This window comes from Cetorhinus maximus, chromosome 1, assembly GCF_964194155.1.
Source record: "Cetorhinus maximus chromosome 1, sCetMax3.hap1.1, whole genome shotgun sequence".
NCBI lineage: Eukaryota > Metazoa > Chordata > Chondrichthyes > Lamniformes > Cetorhinidae > Cetorhinus > Cetorhinus maximus.
Genome location: NC_135879.1, coordinates 116,582,501 through 116,598,190, shown reverse-complemented (window position 1 = coordinate 116,598,190; position 15,690 = coordinate 116,582,501). Strand labels below are relative to the sequence as shown.

General features: G+C 42.2%; 1 protein-coding gene across 1 annotated transcript in view; it reads left to right on the top strand.

Annotated features, from left to right (window-relative positions):
• Nucleotides 1-14,841, top strand: part of anapc4 (anaphase promoting complex subunit 4) — a 136,136-nt gene extending 121,295 nt beyond the window's left edge. Inside the window, exons 27-29 of the mRNA XM_078545873.1 lie at nt 1,170-1,340; nt 4,866-4,989; nt 13,592-14,841. Coding sequence (XP_078401999.1) covers nt 1,170-1,340; nt 4,866-4,989; nt 13,592-13,831 — 535 coding nt within the window. The 3' untranslated portion in view covers nt 13,832-14,841. The remainder of the gene's footprint in view (nt 1-1,169; nt 1,341-4,865; nt 4,990-13,591) is intronic.
• Nucleotides 14,842-15,690: the final 849 nt, after the last annotated feature.

The following is a 15,690-nucleotide window of genomic DNA, read 5'->3' as shown; positions in this document are numbered from 1 at the left end:
TGTTTCCCTCACCACCTGCTGCAGACTCAGCCTAGCAGCTATGTCCTTTAGGACTTGGCCGGCTTGGTCAGTAGTAGTGCAACCAAGCTACTTTTGATGATGGACATTGAAGTCCCCAACCCAGAGTCCGTTCTGTGCCCTTGCCACCCTCACTGCTTCCTCCAAGTGATGTTCAACAGGGAGGAGCACTGATTCTAGGCTAAGGGAGGGCGGTACATGATAATCAGCAGGAGGTTTCCTTGCCCATGTTTTGACCTGATGCCATGAGACTTCATGGAGTCCAGTGTCAATGTTGAGGACTCCCAAGGCAACTCCCTCCTGACTGTATACCACTTTGCCACCACGTCTGCTGGGTCTCTGCTGCTGTTGGGACAGGACATACCCAGGGATGGTGATGGTGGTGTCTGGGATATTATCTGTAAGATATGCTTTCATGAGTATATTCCATGTTAGATTGTTGCTTGACTAGTCTGCTCCCAGCTCCAAAGGAGGACTTTGCAGGGTCGACAGGGCTGAGTTTTCCATTGTCACTTCCGGTCAATGCTGGGTGGTCCGTCCGGTTTCAATCCTTTTTGTAGTGGTTTGATACAACTGAGTGTCTTGCTCAGCCATTTCAGAGGGCATTTAAATGGAGTTGCATTTTAAGGACGGCAGATTTCCTTCCCTAAAGGGCATCAGTGAACCAGATGGGTTTTTACAACAATCGACAATGGTTCGCAGTCATCGTTAGACTTTCAATTTCAGATTTTTATTGAATTCAATTCCCCAGAGCATTACCCTGGGTCTCTAGACTACTAGTCCAGTGACAATACCACTATGCCATCGCCTCCCCACTGCTGCCTGACCTGCTGAGTATTTTCAGATTTCCAGCACCACAGCATTCTGCTTTTCATTTAGCCTTTAGATTGAATTCAATTTGTTGCTTAGTTAGCATTTGTCTTTATCCCTGGTATAGGATATTACCTAATGGGTTTTTAATATTTCTTCTATTATACAGCAAATTGAGTTCTGTAGCTTCACAATCTTTTGCGTTTCTACTTTAAAACACCGGGCATTAGAAATTGATCAAATAAGCATATTTTTCAAAGAAAACCTGTGTTGAAAGCTATATCGAAAGATAAAGGCATGCAATACCAATGAGGCTTATGGTGATACTTTGGACCTTTTAGTCAGTTCAGCTTTTTGGACGTTGGTTTTTATGATGATGAAATGCTGACAGTACTGTTGAAGGGATACACTGACAAAGAAGAGAAAGGTCGAGTCTTGGCGCAGCTACCACTATCATCAATTTACATCAATGTGGAAACAGAGGAAGAATTCAGCTTGGATACTGGCAAAAGGTAATACAGTATTTGAACTATAATAGGATATTTTGAATTCAAATCTTTGTTTTGTTCTAATCTAAATAATTTAAACATTCTCTGTCGATGGGTATTGCAATTGTGTTGTAAAGTCCTCTCAAACAATCAGATCTGTAAACCATAAATCAATTGGTTCTTATAACTGTATAGCTATCCACAGTCTAACTGTAAAACCAGTTCTGTTATCATTTCTCATTGCAGCAAAAAGAATTGCCTCATCGATGTCCTGTATCGCCCAAAAGTAAGATAATAAACACACACACCCCTTTAACAATTCAGGAAAGAAAACAAACCTACCTAAACTATCTTTCAATTGGTCCAGCAATTTTGTCACATATGGCTTGTAGCTTCCCACCAAATCTCATGAATGTCCCCAACTTTAAGTACACATCCTCCTAATAACTTCATAATGCATCTGATCATGATTTGCTCCTTTATCAGCAAGAACAAAATGAAGTAGGAATCCAATTAATCAATTAATATCTGTTCAAGAGCCATACTTTGGAAGAGTAACTGGTTTGATTTAAAATGGATTATAATATTCTAAAATTTCTGTGATTATCTTATAGTATTGCTTTTCATGGTGTATCTTATGGGATCTCATATTTCCTGCAATGATCCTTATAATGAGGGGCTGAGTAAATTGGGTCTATGTTCTGTGGAGTTTAGAAGAATCAGAGGTGACCTCTTGAAACATACAATATTCTATTGAGGTTTGATAGGGTAGACACAGAGAGGTTGTTTCCCCTGGCTGGAGAATCAAGAGCATTGAGGGTACAGCCTCAGGATATAGGGTCAATCATGTAGGGCTGAGATGAGAAGAAATTTCTTCACTCAAAAGGTTGTGAATCTTTGGAATTCGCTACCCCAGAGGGTTGTGGATGTTCCATCATTGAATATAATTAAAGCTGAGATGGACAGATTTTTGATGTCTCACGGAATCAAGGGATGCGGAGAGTGGGCAGGAAAGTGGAGTTGAGGCAGAAAATCAGCCACAAGTTTATGGAATGGCAGAGCAATTTCAAGGAGCTGGCCTATTCCTGCAATTTCTTATATTTATCAACACATTAAGCTGTTTAATCATTGAAATAATATTTTCTGTAAACATTTAGATGGTAAAAGGGAGATTTACGGTTGCTGAACTTATATTTTTATACCCAAGTTTTTGTAACTATCAACTGCAAAGTAGTTTCACTACTTCCACTTCCATCAATATCTGTATCCTACTTTAAAAACATGCTTTCAGAAAAGCAAACCAAGTGTAAGAGTTGAGAACAAAGGGAGAATACCCATGACCAAACTATTGTTATATAGACAAAATGCTGTCAAATCACCTGAACTAAAAGGTTCTCTCCCACCAAATTAAGCTATTTACTTGATTGGAGACCGTTGGGTGTGAATGAACAAAAAGCCTGAATATTCTTTCCTATGGAAAGGGAATGGTGCTTTTTACTTTAAGAATGGGAGGGGGATTTCTGTCATGTAAATTTTCTGCCTGCACTGTTGTGCTTTGTAATATTATACATAAAATTGTCCGCTGAAGTCATACAATCCTGTACATAAGCAGTATGCGGATATCTCTCATGCCATTTTTAAACAATTATTTTTATCCTTAATCTTATTGTTCAGTTACAACAGAATAACTGGGAAGCAGTGATACTGCTCAGGGTAGTACCCTCGGCCCAACCATCTTCAGCTACTTCAGCAATGACTTTCCTTCCACCATAAGGTTAGAAGTGGGGATGTTCGCTGATGATTGCACAATGTTCAGCACCATTCGCGCGACTCCTCAGATACTGAAACAGTCCATGTCCAAATGCAGCAAGACCTGGAAAATATCCAGGCTTGGGCTGACAAGTGGCAAGTAACATTCACGCCACACAAGTGCCAGGCAATGATCATCTCCAACAAGAGAGAATCTAACCATCACACCTTGACGTTCAATGGCATTGCCAACACTGAATCTCCACTATCAACATCCTAGGGGTTACCATTGACCAGAACTGAACTGGACTGGCTATATAAGTACTTTTGCTACAAGAGCAGGTCAGAGGCTAGGAATCGTGTGATGAGTAATTCACCTCCTGACTCCCCAAAGCCCATCCACCATCTACAAGGCACAAGTCAGGAGTGTGATGGAATACTCCCCACTTGCCTGGATGAGTGCAGCTCCCACAGCACTCAAGAAACTTGACACCATCCAGGACAAAGCAGCCGGCTTGATTGGCACCACATACACAAACGTTCAATCCCTCCACCACTTCTGCACAATAACAGCAGTGTGTACCATCTACAAGATGCACTGCAGGAATTCACCAAGACTCCGCAGACAGCACCTTCCAAATCATGACCACTACCATCTAGAAGGACAAGAGCAGCACATAGATGGGAACACCACCACCTGGAAGTTCCCCACCAAGTCACTCACCATCCTGACTTGGAAATATATCACTGTTCCTTCACTGATGCTGAGTCAAAATCCTGGAACTCTCTTCCTAACAGCACCGTGGGTGTACCTACACCACATGGACTGCAGCAGTTCAAGAAGGCAGCTCACCACCACCTTCTCAAGGGCAACTTGGGATGGGCAATAAATGCTGGCCCAGCTAGCGAAGCCCACATCCCATGAATTAATTTTTTTAAATTCCCACAAATCCACTTTATAAGTGGATCATCATTGGTTACCTTAATTTATTTCACTAATTTCAAGTGTTTGATATGACAATATTTTTTAAATTTTCATAACTGTAGTGTAGGCCATATGATACGAAAGTTTTTAAAAAGCCTCAAGCTCTGTAGGCTTCCCTAATTTTAAAGTTATTAATCTAATATATGTAAGCTAAAGTTAAGGCATGAAAAAAGCCATACTGAAGCAAAGGAATGTAACTTTAGTCATCAATTAACTTTACAACTCCATCTCCCACAAAATAATTTTGCATGGGCCTCAAAGACAGCAGTTAGCCGTACAATCTACTGGATAGACCAACATTTTGAAAAAGAGTAAATGGATATTCTGTTCACCCTTTTTAAACATCTGTCAATGAAGTGAAAATAATAAACAATGCTTTCAATTTCCATTTATCTAAACTGTATAAAACAAATCATAACATTCCTACTAAACAGAGTGGGCAGGAAAGTGGAGTTGAGACAGAAGATCAAGCCATGATTTTATAGAATGGTGGAGCAGGTTTGAGGGGCTGTATGGTCCATTCCTGCTCCTATTTCTTATGATTATCAATGCTTAAGCTATTAAATAATTGAAATAGAATTTCCTTTAAGCATTTAGATGGTAAAAAGGAGATTCATTGTTGTTGAACTTATATTTTTGCACACAAGATTTTGTACCTGTAAACAGCAAAGTAGTTTCACTGCTTCCACTTCCAACAATATCTGTATCTTACTTTTACTTCAAGAAGAAGTACTCCAGCCCTTTATGTTGTTCTTTGTGCTGCTCTGCCAAATTTCAGTTCAGTACTCCAAATTGAGTTTTGGTTTTATTTACAGGCTAGACGAGCAGACCAATCAAATTCCTGTTCAGACTGTTACTGTTGAAAATCAGTCCCGGACCTTAGAGAATATGAAAGCACAGTATATTGCTGTAAATGGTATTCGTAAAGTATCTTGTGTGGTAAGTGTTTTCATAAATCAGTACATATATTTCAACTCTAACTTTGTCCCATAGCCTTAAAGGCCTGGTATGCAGAGGCTGATTGTTGCCTATCTCTGTAACCTGATCCAGCCCTACAATCCTTTGATATATCTGTTCTCCTCCAATTCTGGCTGTTTGCACTTCTCTGATTTTAATCCTGGCACAATTAGCAGCTGTGCCTTCAGCTACCTAGGCCCAAAATTCTGGAGTTCCCTCTCTAAACCTCTCTGCCTCTTTTGCCTCCTTTAAAACTTACCTCTTTGAGCAAAGTTTTTGTTGCCTGCCCTAATATCTCCTTATGTGCTTGGTGTTAAGTTTTGTATGACAAGGCTGCTATAAAGCATCTTGGGATGTTTCACTACATTGAAGGCGCTATGTAAAGAGATACGTAATTTTTTGCTTCACATAAATTTTGATGTTGATTGGCAAGGAATGATTGTGAATGAAGGTGGAAACGCCCTGATGTACTTCTCCAGTCCCTATGATAGCTGTCTTGTACATATGTGCCTAAAGATTTTTTAATTGCTATATTATTAGAAAACCAAGGAACTTTAAGGACCGCAAATTGTACTGCAGTGATCTTGTCGGGTGTTCTAAAGTCAGTGAGTTTGAAAATTCAGCAAACTTGCCAATGGGTGTGGGTGCTAGCTATGCTGTGGACTCCAAGTTAGTTCTAACTGATGAACTTGTGCTGTTCTTGCTGGCCATTGGTTGATCATTTTAACAACATGCTATAAATGTCAAGAACAATAGAGTTCATGAGTTAGCTCACTCTATAATTTAAAGTTTGCTTCTAAACTTCACCTTGTACTTGATCAAGCATTATTAATTAAAACGGTTCCTGTTCTGGGTGCCAGGTGAATTGTTTAATGAGAAAAGTTAGTCTAGTTTTTCCCATTTATTCCCTTTTGTCTTCTAAAGGCGACAACTCATCCTGCAGGTAAGCTTCACAGATGTTGGCATCTCTCATTACTCGTCAGAGTAACTGTAAACCTATGCAGTGAATATTGATAGGCTATTGGATCATGGAATGTTTTCAGATTATAACCAATAACTTCAATGATAATGACACTATCTTCCTCCAGCTAGGTGCAACTGCTCTCGCCTGGCTCCATTCTTATCCATCCAGTCATAGCCAGACAATCAGCTGCAATGGCTTCTCTTTCCACTCCTGCAACATTACTCTGGTGTTCCTCCAAGCTTCTATCCTTGATCCTTCCTGCTTCTCATTTATGTGCTGCCCATTGGCTACATCATCTGAAAACAGGCCAGGTTCCAAATCTATGCTGATAACGTTCATCTCTACCTCACCATCACCTTCCACTGTCTCTAAATTATCAGTCTGTTTATCCAATATTCAGTACTGGATGAGCAGAAGTTTCCTCCAACTGAATATTGGGAAGACCAAAGACATTGGGCCTAGAATTTTATCAGCTTAGTCCCCACGAATTAATTTCGGTTGATTAATTACTAGACCTTGCAGAGGCTCTTTCACTAAACTGTGGCAGTATCGTCCTGCTTCCAAGTTGCCTGCCAATTGGGAGGATGGGCAGGTGACATTCCTAAACAAGCAATGAAGGATCTCTATTTAAAGGGACCTCAGCAGAACTCTCACTCAGGACTCTGAGTGAAGCACTCAAGATACAAGTGGGAAGCAATAAACTGGTGGAGAATGGAAGCACGACATGGGAAGGCTGTCCCAGTTCTCGGACACTTCCCTGGAGGTCATGTTGAGTGCAGTGAGAGCAAGAAGAGAAGGAGATCAGCCAGTCTTGCCAAGCAGGTGTGCCTGCAAGTTACAGAGGCAGTGAACAGCAGGAGCCTGGCCCAGGACCTGGATCCAGTGCCGCAAAATGTCTGATAGCCTCATGAAGTACAACAAGGTGTGTTTCCTACAACTCAGTTGGCAGCCATCACTCACCTCCCTGGCATTCTTCTGCACAGCACTCCTCTGACCAACACACCTTGCTGTCATACATATTCCTTTCTCTCCAGCCTCCTCCTCAAATCTCCATCTCAACAGACAACACTCAAACTCACTGTCATCCATTGTTCTGCACAAAGCTGACTGATGCACACCACCTTTAAAGAAACATGAACCAGGTGCCACGAGACTCTCATGCACCAATGACTTTATCCCAAGGGTAGAACAGAATGAGTAGGTGGTTTCTTGGTCATAAGGGCTACTCTCGGAGGACCTGGCTGATTCACCTGTCAGGAATCCTGGCAATGATGCTGAGGAAAGGCACAACAGGAGCCACATCAGCAGGGTAATCAATGAGCAAGCCATTTCAGATACCTTTACAGCTCTGATGACACTCTAGTATACACTGGCATATCTCTACTATGGTGGTGGTCTGCTGTGCTTTGCACAGCATGGTGCTGCAGAGAGGAATTAAGCTGCAGGAGAACAAAGCTACAGACCATTCATCATCTTCCATGGAGGAGGAAGAGGAGCATGAAGTGGCCAGCACGGCTACAGATACACATCTGGCTACCAGAGAACCCCACGCCAGCCTTATAGAGACATGGTTCAGATAATAAACAAGTCTAAAGCCACATGGAAGTGTAACCCTGAACTCTCTGAATACCCCATGCTCATGGCTCCCCACCGCCCGCCCCAGCTCCTACCAACAAAGCATTCCCACAGTTACCACTTTATTGGTAATTAATGTTTAAATATCTGACCTGATACTTTCAGGGGGTTTCCCGCTCACTTCCGAAAGCGCCTCTGTTTAATTGGAAGGTGTGAACTTGTCAGGTTCCCCAAATGCAGGTTGAGGATTTTGTCAACAGCGTGCCATTCCCGATGTCGTGACCAGAACTGTGCACCTCTTACACTCTCTCATTCCCATTTCCCATACAATCACATGCCAACAGCATGCATGGAAAGCAGGCGTGATGCATCAGAGGAGGAAGGTTTTCATTGGTGAAACCTGCCATCAGCTGACAATGCAGCAGGTATGGGTGTGCTATAAAAGAGCCTCCTGGTCAAACAGGGAGACTCTGCATCACAGCCACAACTTTCCTGCCCAACCCCATTGCCATTAACCAAGACTTGAGTGTATGAAGGTGGCACAGGTGTTTTTCAAATTTAAATTGCATTTGAAACTGTTTCACATTACATTGGCTTCACTTTATTCATCATTATTTGTTGAAATTAGCTTAGTCAGAGCTAAATGTATTGGCACACATCATGGTTGGCACACATTGATGATTACATGGGAGTTCACCAGCCATATAAATACTGTGGCTACAAGAGCAAGTCAGAGGCTGGAAATTCTGCAATTGTTAACTCAACTACTGACTCCCCAAAGCCTGTCCACCATCTACACGGCACAAGTCAGGAGTGTGATGGAATACTCTCCATCTCTCCATCCGTCTGGATGAGTGAAGCTCCAACAACACTCAAAGCTCAATAACAGCTAGGACAAAGCAGCTCGCTTGCATCCCACCCACCAGCTTAAACATTCACTCCCTCCACCAATGATGCACTGTGGCAGCAGTGTGAACCACCTACAAGATGCACTGGAGCAACTCACCAAAGCTCCTTCAACAGCACTTTCCAAACCCATGACCTCTACCACCTAGAAGGACAAGAGCAGCAAATGCCTGGGAACACCATCACCTGCAAGTTCCCCTCCAAGCCACATACCATCCTGACTTGGAACTATATCGCCATTCCTTCACTGCTGTTGGGTCAAAATCCTGGAACTGCCTTCCTAACAGCACTATGGGTGTACTAACATCAGATGGACTGCGCCAATACCTTCTCGAGGACATTTAGGGATGGGCAATAAATGCTGGCCTAGCCAGCGGTGCTCGCATCCCATGAACAAATAAATAAAAGTTGGGGACATTTCTTTTATTGTGGATGAAACTATGTTGTGGGTTTTCTGTTCACTCTTTATTGAATATTCATGTTAGTGTTGTACCTGCCATTCTTTGGTGCATGGTTGAACTTGCAGGCTCAACTGTCCCTTTCTTCTATGCACTGTAAAGGACATTGTCTGAGATCACTCTTAGTGGCATAATTGAAATGTTGTAGGTGAACTCAAAGCCCAGTAAGGTTTCTGCCAGCCACCACCCTGAGATGGACCCACATGCAGATAGTACTGACCCTGCTCTTTAGGTCCATAATTTTCATCCCTTGACTGACTTCGCACCAGCCTCCCACCACGGCCAAGACATCAGGCCCTTCCCACTTCACTCCCCCATGGCCCCAACCCAACTCCACAAGACTTCTCCTTTACCCTGATAACTCTGAGTCCTCTGTGCTCCTCCAATTCTGACCTCTTGCACACCCCCATATTTATCACTCCACTGTTGGTAGCCATGTCTTCAGCTGCCTAGGCCTTTTGCACTGGAATTCCCGTCCTAAACATTTCTGTGTCTCTGCCTCTCTTTCCCCCTTTAAGGTGCTCCATAAAGCCTACCTTTTTAACTGAGTTTTTGTTCAGCTGCCGAAATATGTCGTTACAGGGCTCAGTGTCAAATTTCGATAATTTTGTTTAATAATGCCCCTCTGAAGCAACTTGGGATATTTTACTACATTAAAGGTGCTATGTGAATGCAAGATGTTCTCGATAGAGACTTATAAGACTATAAGACATAGGAGCAGAAATTAGGCCATTCGGCTCATCGAGTCTGCTCCGCCATTCAATCATGGCTGATAAGTTTCTCAACCCCATTCTCCCGCCTTCTCCCCGTAACTTCTGCAATACCTCATGTGTTTTAGAAATCTACAGTCACAATAGCCAATTAGTGGGGGGGCAGGACTATTTTACAATCTGGTCAGGTGCTGCCAAATTTAACAGCAGTATCTCATTAACCTTTTTGTCTCCTGTTTCCTGGCCGCAGTCAGCCAGATTGAAAGATTGATTGATTGTTGTGTATGTAAGCCTTTAGCACTAGACTACAACCAAGGAACAGAAATGAAGAAGGGAGGGATCAGAAAGGCCTAAGGCGGGGGCCATCGGGCAGAGGAGGAGAGCAGAAGGGTTTTGGGGGTTGGTTGGATGGAGATAGAAGTCCACATCTGGAGACTGTAGAGGAGGGAGGGATTGGAAAGACTGAGGAGGAAATGGAAGATCATAGTAAATGGGGAGTGTCCCATCATGGTTGGGAGCCGAAGCAGTTATGTGGAAAAGGTACTTACCTGCTGGATCTAGCAGTCCTTGTCTCCATTCAGCTGTTGGACTAAATTTGAAATAGATTTACCTGAGGCATGCAACTTCGTTAAATGACTAACTCACCACCTACCAGTGGGTTGGTTGAATTTCCCTCCACTGCCTCAGTTAAACCCAAAAGTTGATGGGTTCAAGGTGGGTTAGAGTCTGACTTAAGGTTTTTAACATTTAAACAGTCCTCCAAATCAAACCCACACATTTTGGGGTTTAAAATTCCATTCTATGTGTCTGAAATGTTTCTCAATCACTGGTTATTCTACAGTATTCAAAACTGCCTTTTAAGTACGTGGATGTTATAATATTTAAATGAGGTTATATTTGATAAATGAAAATAAATCTTCCCAAAGGTTAAAGCACTACCACAGCATTTGAATGTGATGGGTATGCGCACATGATCTCTCACGACTTTTAGGGCGAAGTGCAAAACAGGGCTAACTTGCTTCTCCATGGCAAGTCTGGGAGAACCAATTGGGCAAATTGACCCTCGAAATATAATGTCTGCAAATTGGAAGATAATGTAGGGGAATGTGAAAATGAGGAAGCAGAAAAATTTATTTACAGGGAAGGAATAAAGTGATGAAGGAAAAGGGGTTTCATTATATATAGACACTTATATCTATTGTACTTTAGGGTACATACAAGTATTGCATTAATATACTTTAAGATCTCTATACTTGTGCTAATCCTTTTGATGCTGGAGGTGTGCTTGTTATAAACTAGCACAAATCCCAAGATGTGGAGTATTTATACCGGGATTGCAGTTGGTTTTAACCCTCGGGTTTTTTGGTGAAGTTTTAAATGTGTTAATGCACCGTAAATGGGACCGACAATATGCTAAGCTTCAGGGGAACATTAGGGGGAACTTCTTCACTCAGAGAGTGGTGAGAGTGTGGAACGAGCTACCATCTGTCATGGTAAATGCGGGCTCACTCTTAAGCTTTAAGAATAAATTGGATAGATACATGGATGGGAGAGGTCTGGAGGGTTATGGACTAGGTGCAGGTCAATGGGACCAGCGGAATAATATTTTGGCACAGACTAGAAGGGCCGAATGGCCTGTTTTCTGTGCTATAGTGTTCTATGGTTCTAGGTAAACAAATTTTTTAAAATGAACATGTTGACTTCCAGAAAGGGAGCATCTGGATAATTTTAAAAACTGTAGCACCAAAAATTCTACATTTTATTATTTTGTTCCTTTTTATCCCTTTTACTAATGTATCTATATGCATGTTTCTAAACTTATTTTATCTATATAAAACTCAGTTTGTTAAATCCAATGGGCCAGATTTTACTGAAGCAGGATATCTAGCAGCATTTGCTATTTGTTAGATTTGCCCTGCACCCTTCAGCTCAAAGTTTTTTTTTATCCATAATGTTCCTAAAAGTTCAAGTTGTTAACGTTTCACTGAAGAAACAGGACCCGAGTGAACAAAGAAATCAACAGGCATTTTAACCCATCAGATTTAAGGGTTGTGAAGTGAACAGAGGAAGGTCTCAGGGTGAGGATAAAGTGAGTAAATTCAATGTAAAATCAGGACAGAAAGAGAAATATAGAAATGGAAATGAATATTAAAATTGGGTTAAGAGAGACTAAGACACACAGGGCGGAATTTCCACTCCCATTGGCGGCAGGTGAGTTTGGCAGCGTGAGCAAACAATATGGCGAGAAGACCAAAAATCAGTTTTACGCCATCATGAAACCAGTTCGCGATCAACCACTCCACCTATCGATGGCGGGCTGCCTTTCCCACCGTCCCATGCCACGAATCTAATTTCAATATTTTAGCATCTCATTATAAGCCCTGCGCGCCAGCATCATTCCTCCACGCTGGATCATCCACGCATGCCGTCATGTTTCACAACTGTACATAAGCAACACACACCTGCCAAGCTGCACTTCGCTCGGGACTTTGAGGTTTGTTTGCCTACCTTGCTTCGGGCAGCATTCACTGTCATCAGCGCCAGGATTCACAAGCAGCATCACATCACTCCTAGGAGGGCTCACAGGCAGGTCTCTACCTATCAGAACAGCCATAAGGCGGGGGTGGCTTTTCAATAGCTGCAGGGCTAAGGCTTGCTTGAGGAAGAGGGAGAAGTGGCCTCAGGCAAGGGAAGGGCTGTACTGGGGAAGGGGGGATATCCCAGGGTGTGTGTGGGGGCGCATGTTGATCTGTGCAAGTGGCCTCAAGATGGTGAGGGCCAAGGAGGCAGTCTCCAGAGGAGATGAGGCCAGATAGAAATGTGAGGATGTGTGTGATGGGCGGTGTCCCTTGAGCTGGCAGTGAGTGAGATGCCAGCGAATGTGTGGGCGTGAGAGTGAGAGTTTAGAGTGATGAGATGGTTACCTTACCCTGGTGGCACAGATGAGATCATTCACCCTCTTTCCGCGCTGGATGGCAAACCTCTTCTGTGCAGCATTGGCACTGACCACCACTGCCACCGCCTCCCAAGCCGGAGTGGTGAGGCTGCTGGACCTCCTGCAGCCAGAGCAGGGGTGGAGGACATCATGATCATGGCAGGCTTACAAAAGGCGTTCCAATGACGGGTCACTGACTCTTCTTGGCTTTCAGGGCCGTGTCTTCACTGGAGCAATCCAGCGCTTGTAAGCATTGAGAACAATGTATGCGGATGCAGTTTAGATATGACACCCAGAGTGAGGAAACGGTGAGGTACCAGCATGGTGGGCGATTTGGAGGCCGCCCGCCAGCAAGACAGCGTTTTTCCTATGGCTGCATAATTAATGAGGCGGGAAGCAGACAATACAGACAATACACCCATCGTGGCCAAGGGGTAAAACACCTTTTTTCATGCCTGCTACTACACTGGGCAGAAGCGCCCAGAACTGCACCAAGTAAAAGGAAAGTTTAAAATCTCCCTGAAAAATTCTAAATTTGAAGGAATGAAACTCCACATTGGGTAATAGTTGGTTTACCTTGCCAGCGATTGGCCGTAATTAACAATTATCATGTCATACATATATTACTATCCCTAACTATTAGCAGTTCATTAAGTTCACATAGACTGCATGGATACAGCTATGACATTAAATGTATTTCAGTGGTGAGGCAGACAACAAAATGCCATTTTCACAAAACTCTCACAGCAACTTTGGATATCTGCTCCTTGCCTGAAGTTGTCAAACCACTTGTATGCCTTTAGTCTGACTGTTATTTTGATAGCACATTCTGACCTGGTAGGAACTTCAAATGACTAGATTTTTTCCCCCACTTTTTGATGAATAATCTCACATTGTACCCACTCTGTATTGTGTGCCTAAACATTTAATGAAAAAAATTAAGCGCATGTATAAAACCTCATCAAATTTCAATGATATTTTGAACTAGGTGCATAGAATGTGTGTGTGCATTAACTTACTTAACATAATTCCACAGCTCAGTTCAAACTTGCGACATGTGCGTGTTTTTGAAATGGATGTAGAAGATGATGGAGAGGTGGATGAAGAGGAGGAAGAACCAGAGCCTCAAGATGTTAGTGGGATAAAGGATGAGATGGAAGAGATAGTGAATGCTCAAGATGATTCTGATGTCAACGATGCTGCTGGTGTCGAGAACCCTGTATTGCTTGAGGATGATGCTTCCAGCCTGGAGTCTGTACCTGGAACCTGGAGTTAGTTAGTTAAATGTAAATTGCTGTCATGAAAAATACAGCTTGGGTCTGCCCAGAACTTACCCAGTTTATTTTTTACACATGTTGGAGATTAATATATACTGAGTCAGTATTGGCTGGTGCAATTTGCTGTGAATGCTATTTTCACAGATTAGGTCATATTGCACGTACTGTGACATTTGTTACTTTGGCGCAACAGTGGAATCAACACTGTTCTTCGCCTCTAGGCCTTACTTGAACCCACTCCAACTGATAAGTTTGCACTAATTCCTACCAGATGTGACCCTAGGACATAAAACCACCCCAAATTTGCAAATGTTAGTAAATTGATCAATTTTCAAGGCGCCAAAATGAGCATGGGAAATTAAAATGTTGCCCTAATACAGGAGAGGGCACCGTTCAGGTTTGGGAGGAGAAAGGACATGAGTTAAATTTTCTTATGTGCTAGTTGTAGTGAGATTGTGAGCCTGTTCTTTGTAAATTCATTGACAATTTCACAAAAACTTTCCCTCCATTGTTAGAGGGTGATTTACTGTGCTGACTTGGGAATGCAAGGTGCTCTTCACTAATATCTTAATTAAGGAACACAAAAGTGTAAGAAGGGAGCTCTGACTAATTCTTCTGTTCTACAGTAAAAACATGCATAAAAACCCATTTATGCGTTGCTGAAATTTTGACATTGCCATATGAATAAATGTTGCATTATTTTCTGTATGATAATGTAAAGACTTTTAATTAGCATGGAGTGTAAAAGTAGTCATCTCTGCCATCTGAATTGTGTTGACTTGTGCACTATCATTAAATGTAACTACAGTACAGGAAGTGTTTTGTAATATTAGGACACACCGGATTGTAAGTGAAGCATCTTATTCTGTACTGTATGGATGTTCTCAGAATTTTACCTCATTTACTTTAGATCACTTGTATGTAATAGCAAATGCATCCAAGTGAATACTTCTAAGTCCTGTATACGATTTTATTTTGTTTCCTTATTACATCAGACTGGTTCATCTTGGATTTTGATCGTATGTTTCATTACTAAAATTCAGAACTGATGTCACATTTATAAGTTTTACATATCTTTAAATGTGAGAGTGCAAGTGAAAAGGCAAATGGAATTCTGGGTTTTCAACCAGAGAACAAGGGTGTGATGTTGAATTTGTAGAAGACTGGGCTACAATCGGAGACGTGTCGGTCTGGGCACCCCATGCTGAAAATCAGTTAGAGACGATGTGTACGGCCCTAATCACTGGAAGTCACCAGGTCTGGGAAGTATAGATTCAAACAAAGGCTGAAAAGTTGGGGTATTTTTCATAGAGTTGAAAGGTTAAGGGATATATAAAGTGCTGCAGCTATTGACACCACAAAATTTCCTGCATATGTACACATGAAGTCTTTGACATCATAGTGATCTCCTGCCTGGCTGGATTAGGGAATAGGATCTCTAATTCTTTAAAAATCTGGGGAATATTGTGGATGATGTTTAATTCAGAGGGATTCACAATGTAATTGCAATTAGAAGTGACCATGGACAGGGTAAACATGAAATACAAAGCAAAAAATGCTCATAAAAATTCAGAAATATAGCGCAACAAGAAAAATACAAACTTCAATTGAACATAGCGAGATCATTGTGACTTTGATCCTGTATCAACACGTTCCTGGAAATCTCCAGATTTGAGTTGTTCCTTGGGTCCCTTCACTTCTCACGCGTTTAAAAAAGGACCTCTGCCCCGTCCCTTCTGTACCACCTCCTATCCTCTTCCAGCTAGTCATCCAGGGAAGGATTCTGCTGGGTTTCAAGGAGCTGGAGCGGATTGGAGCAGAACTTTTAACAGCTCTGGTGAGATTTTGACCAGGCCTA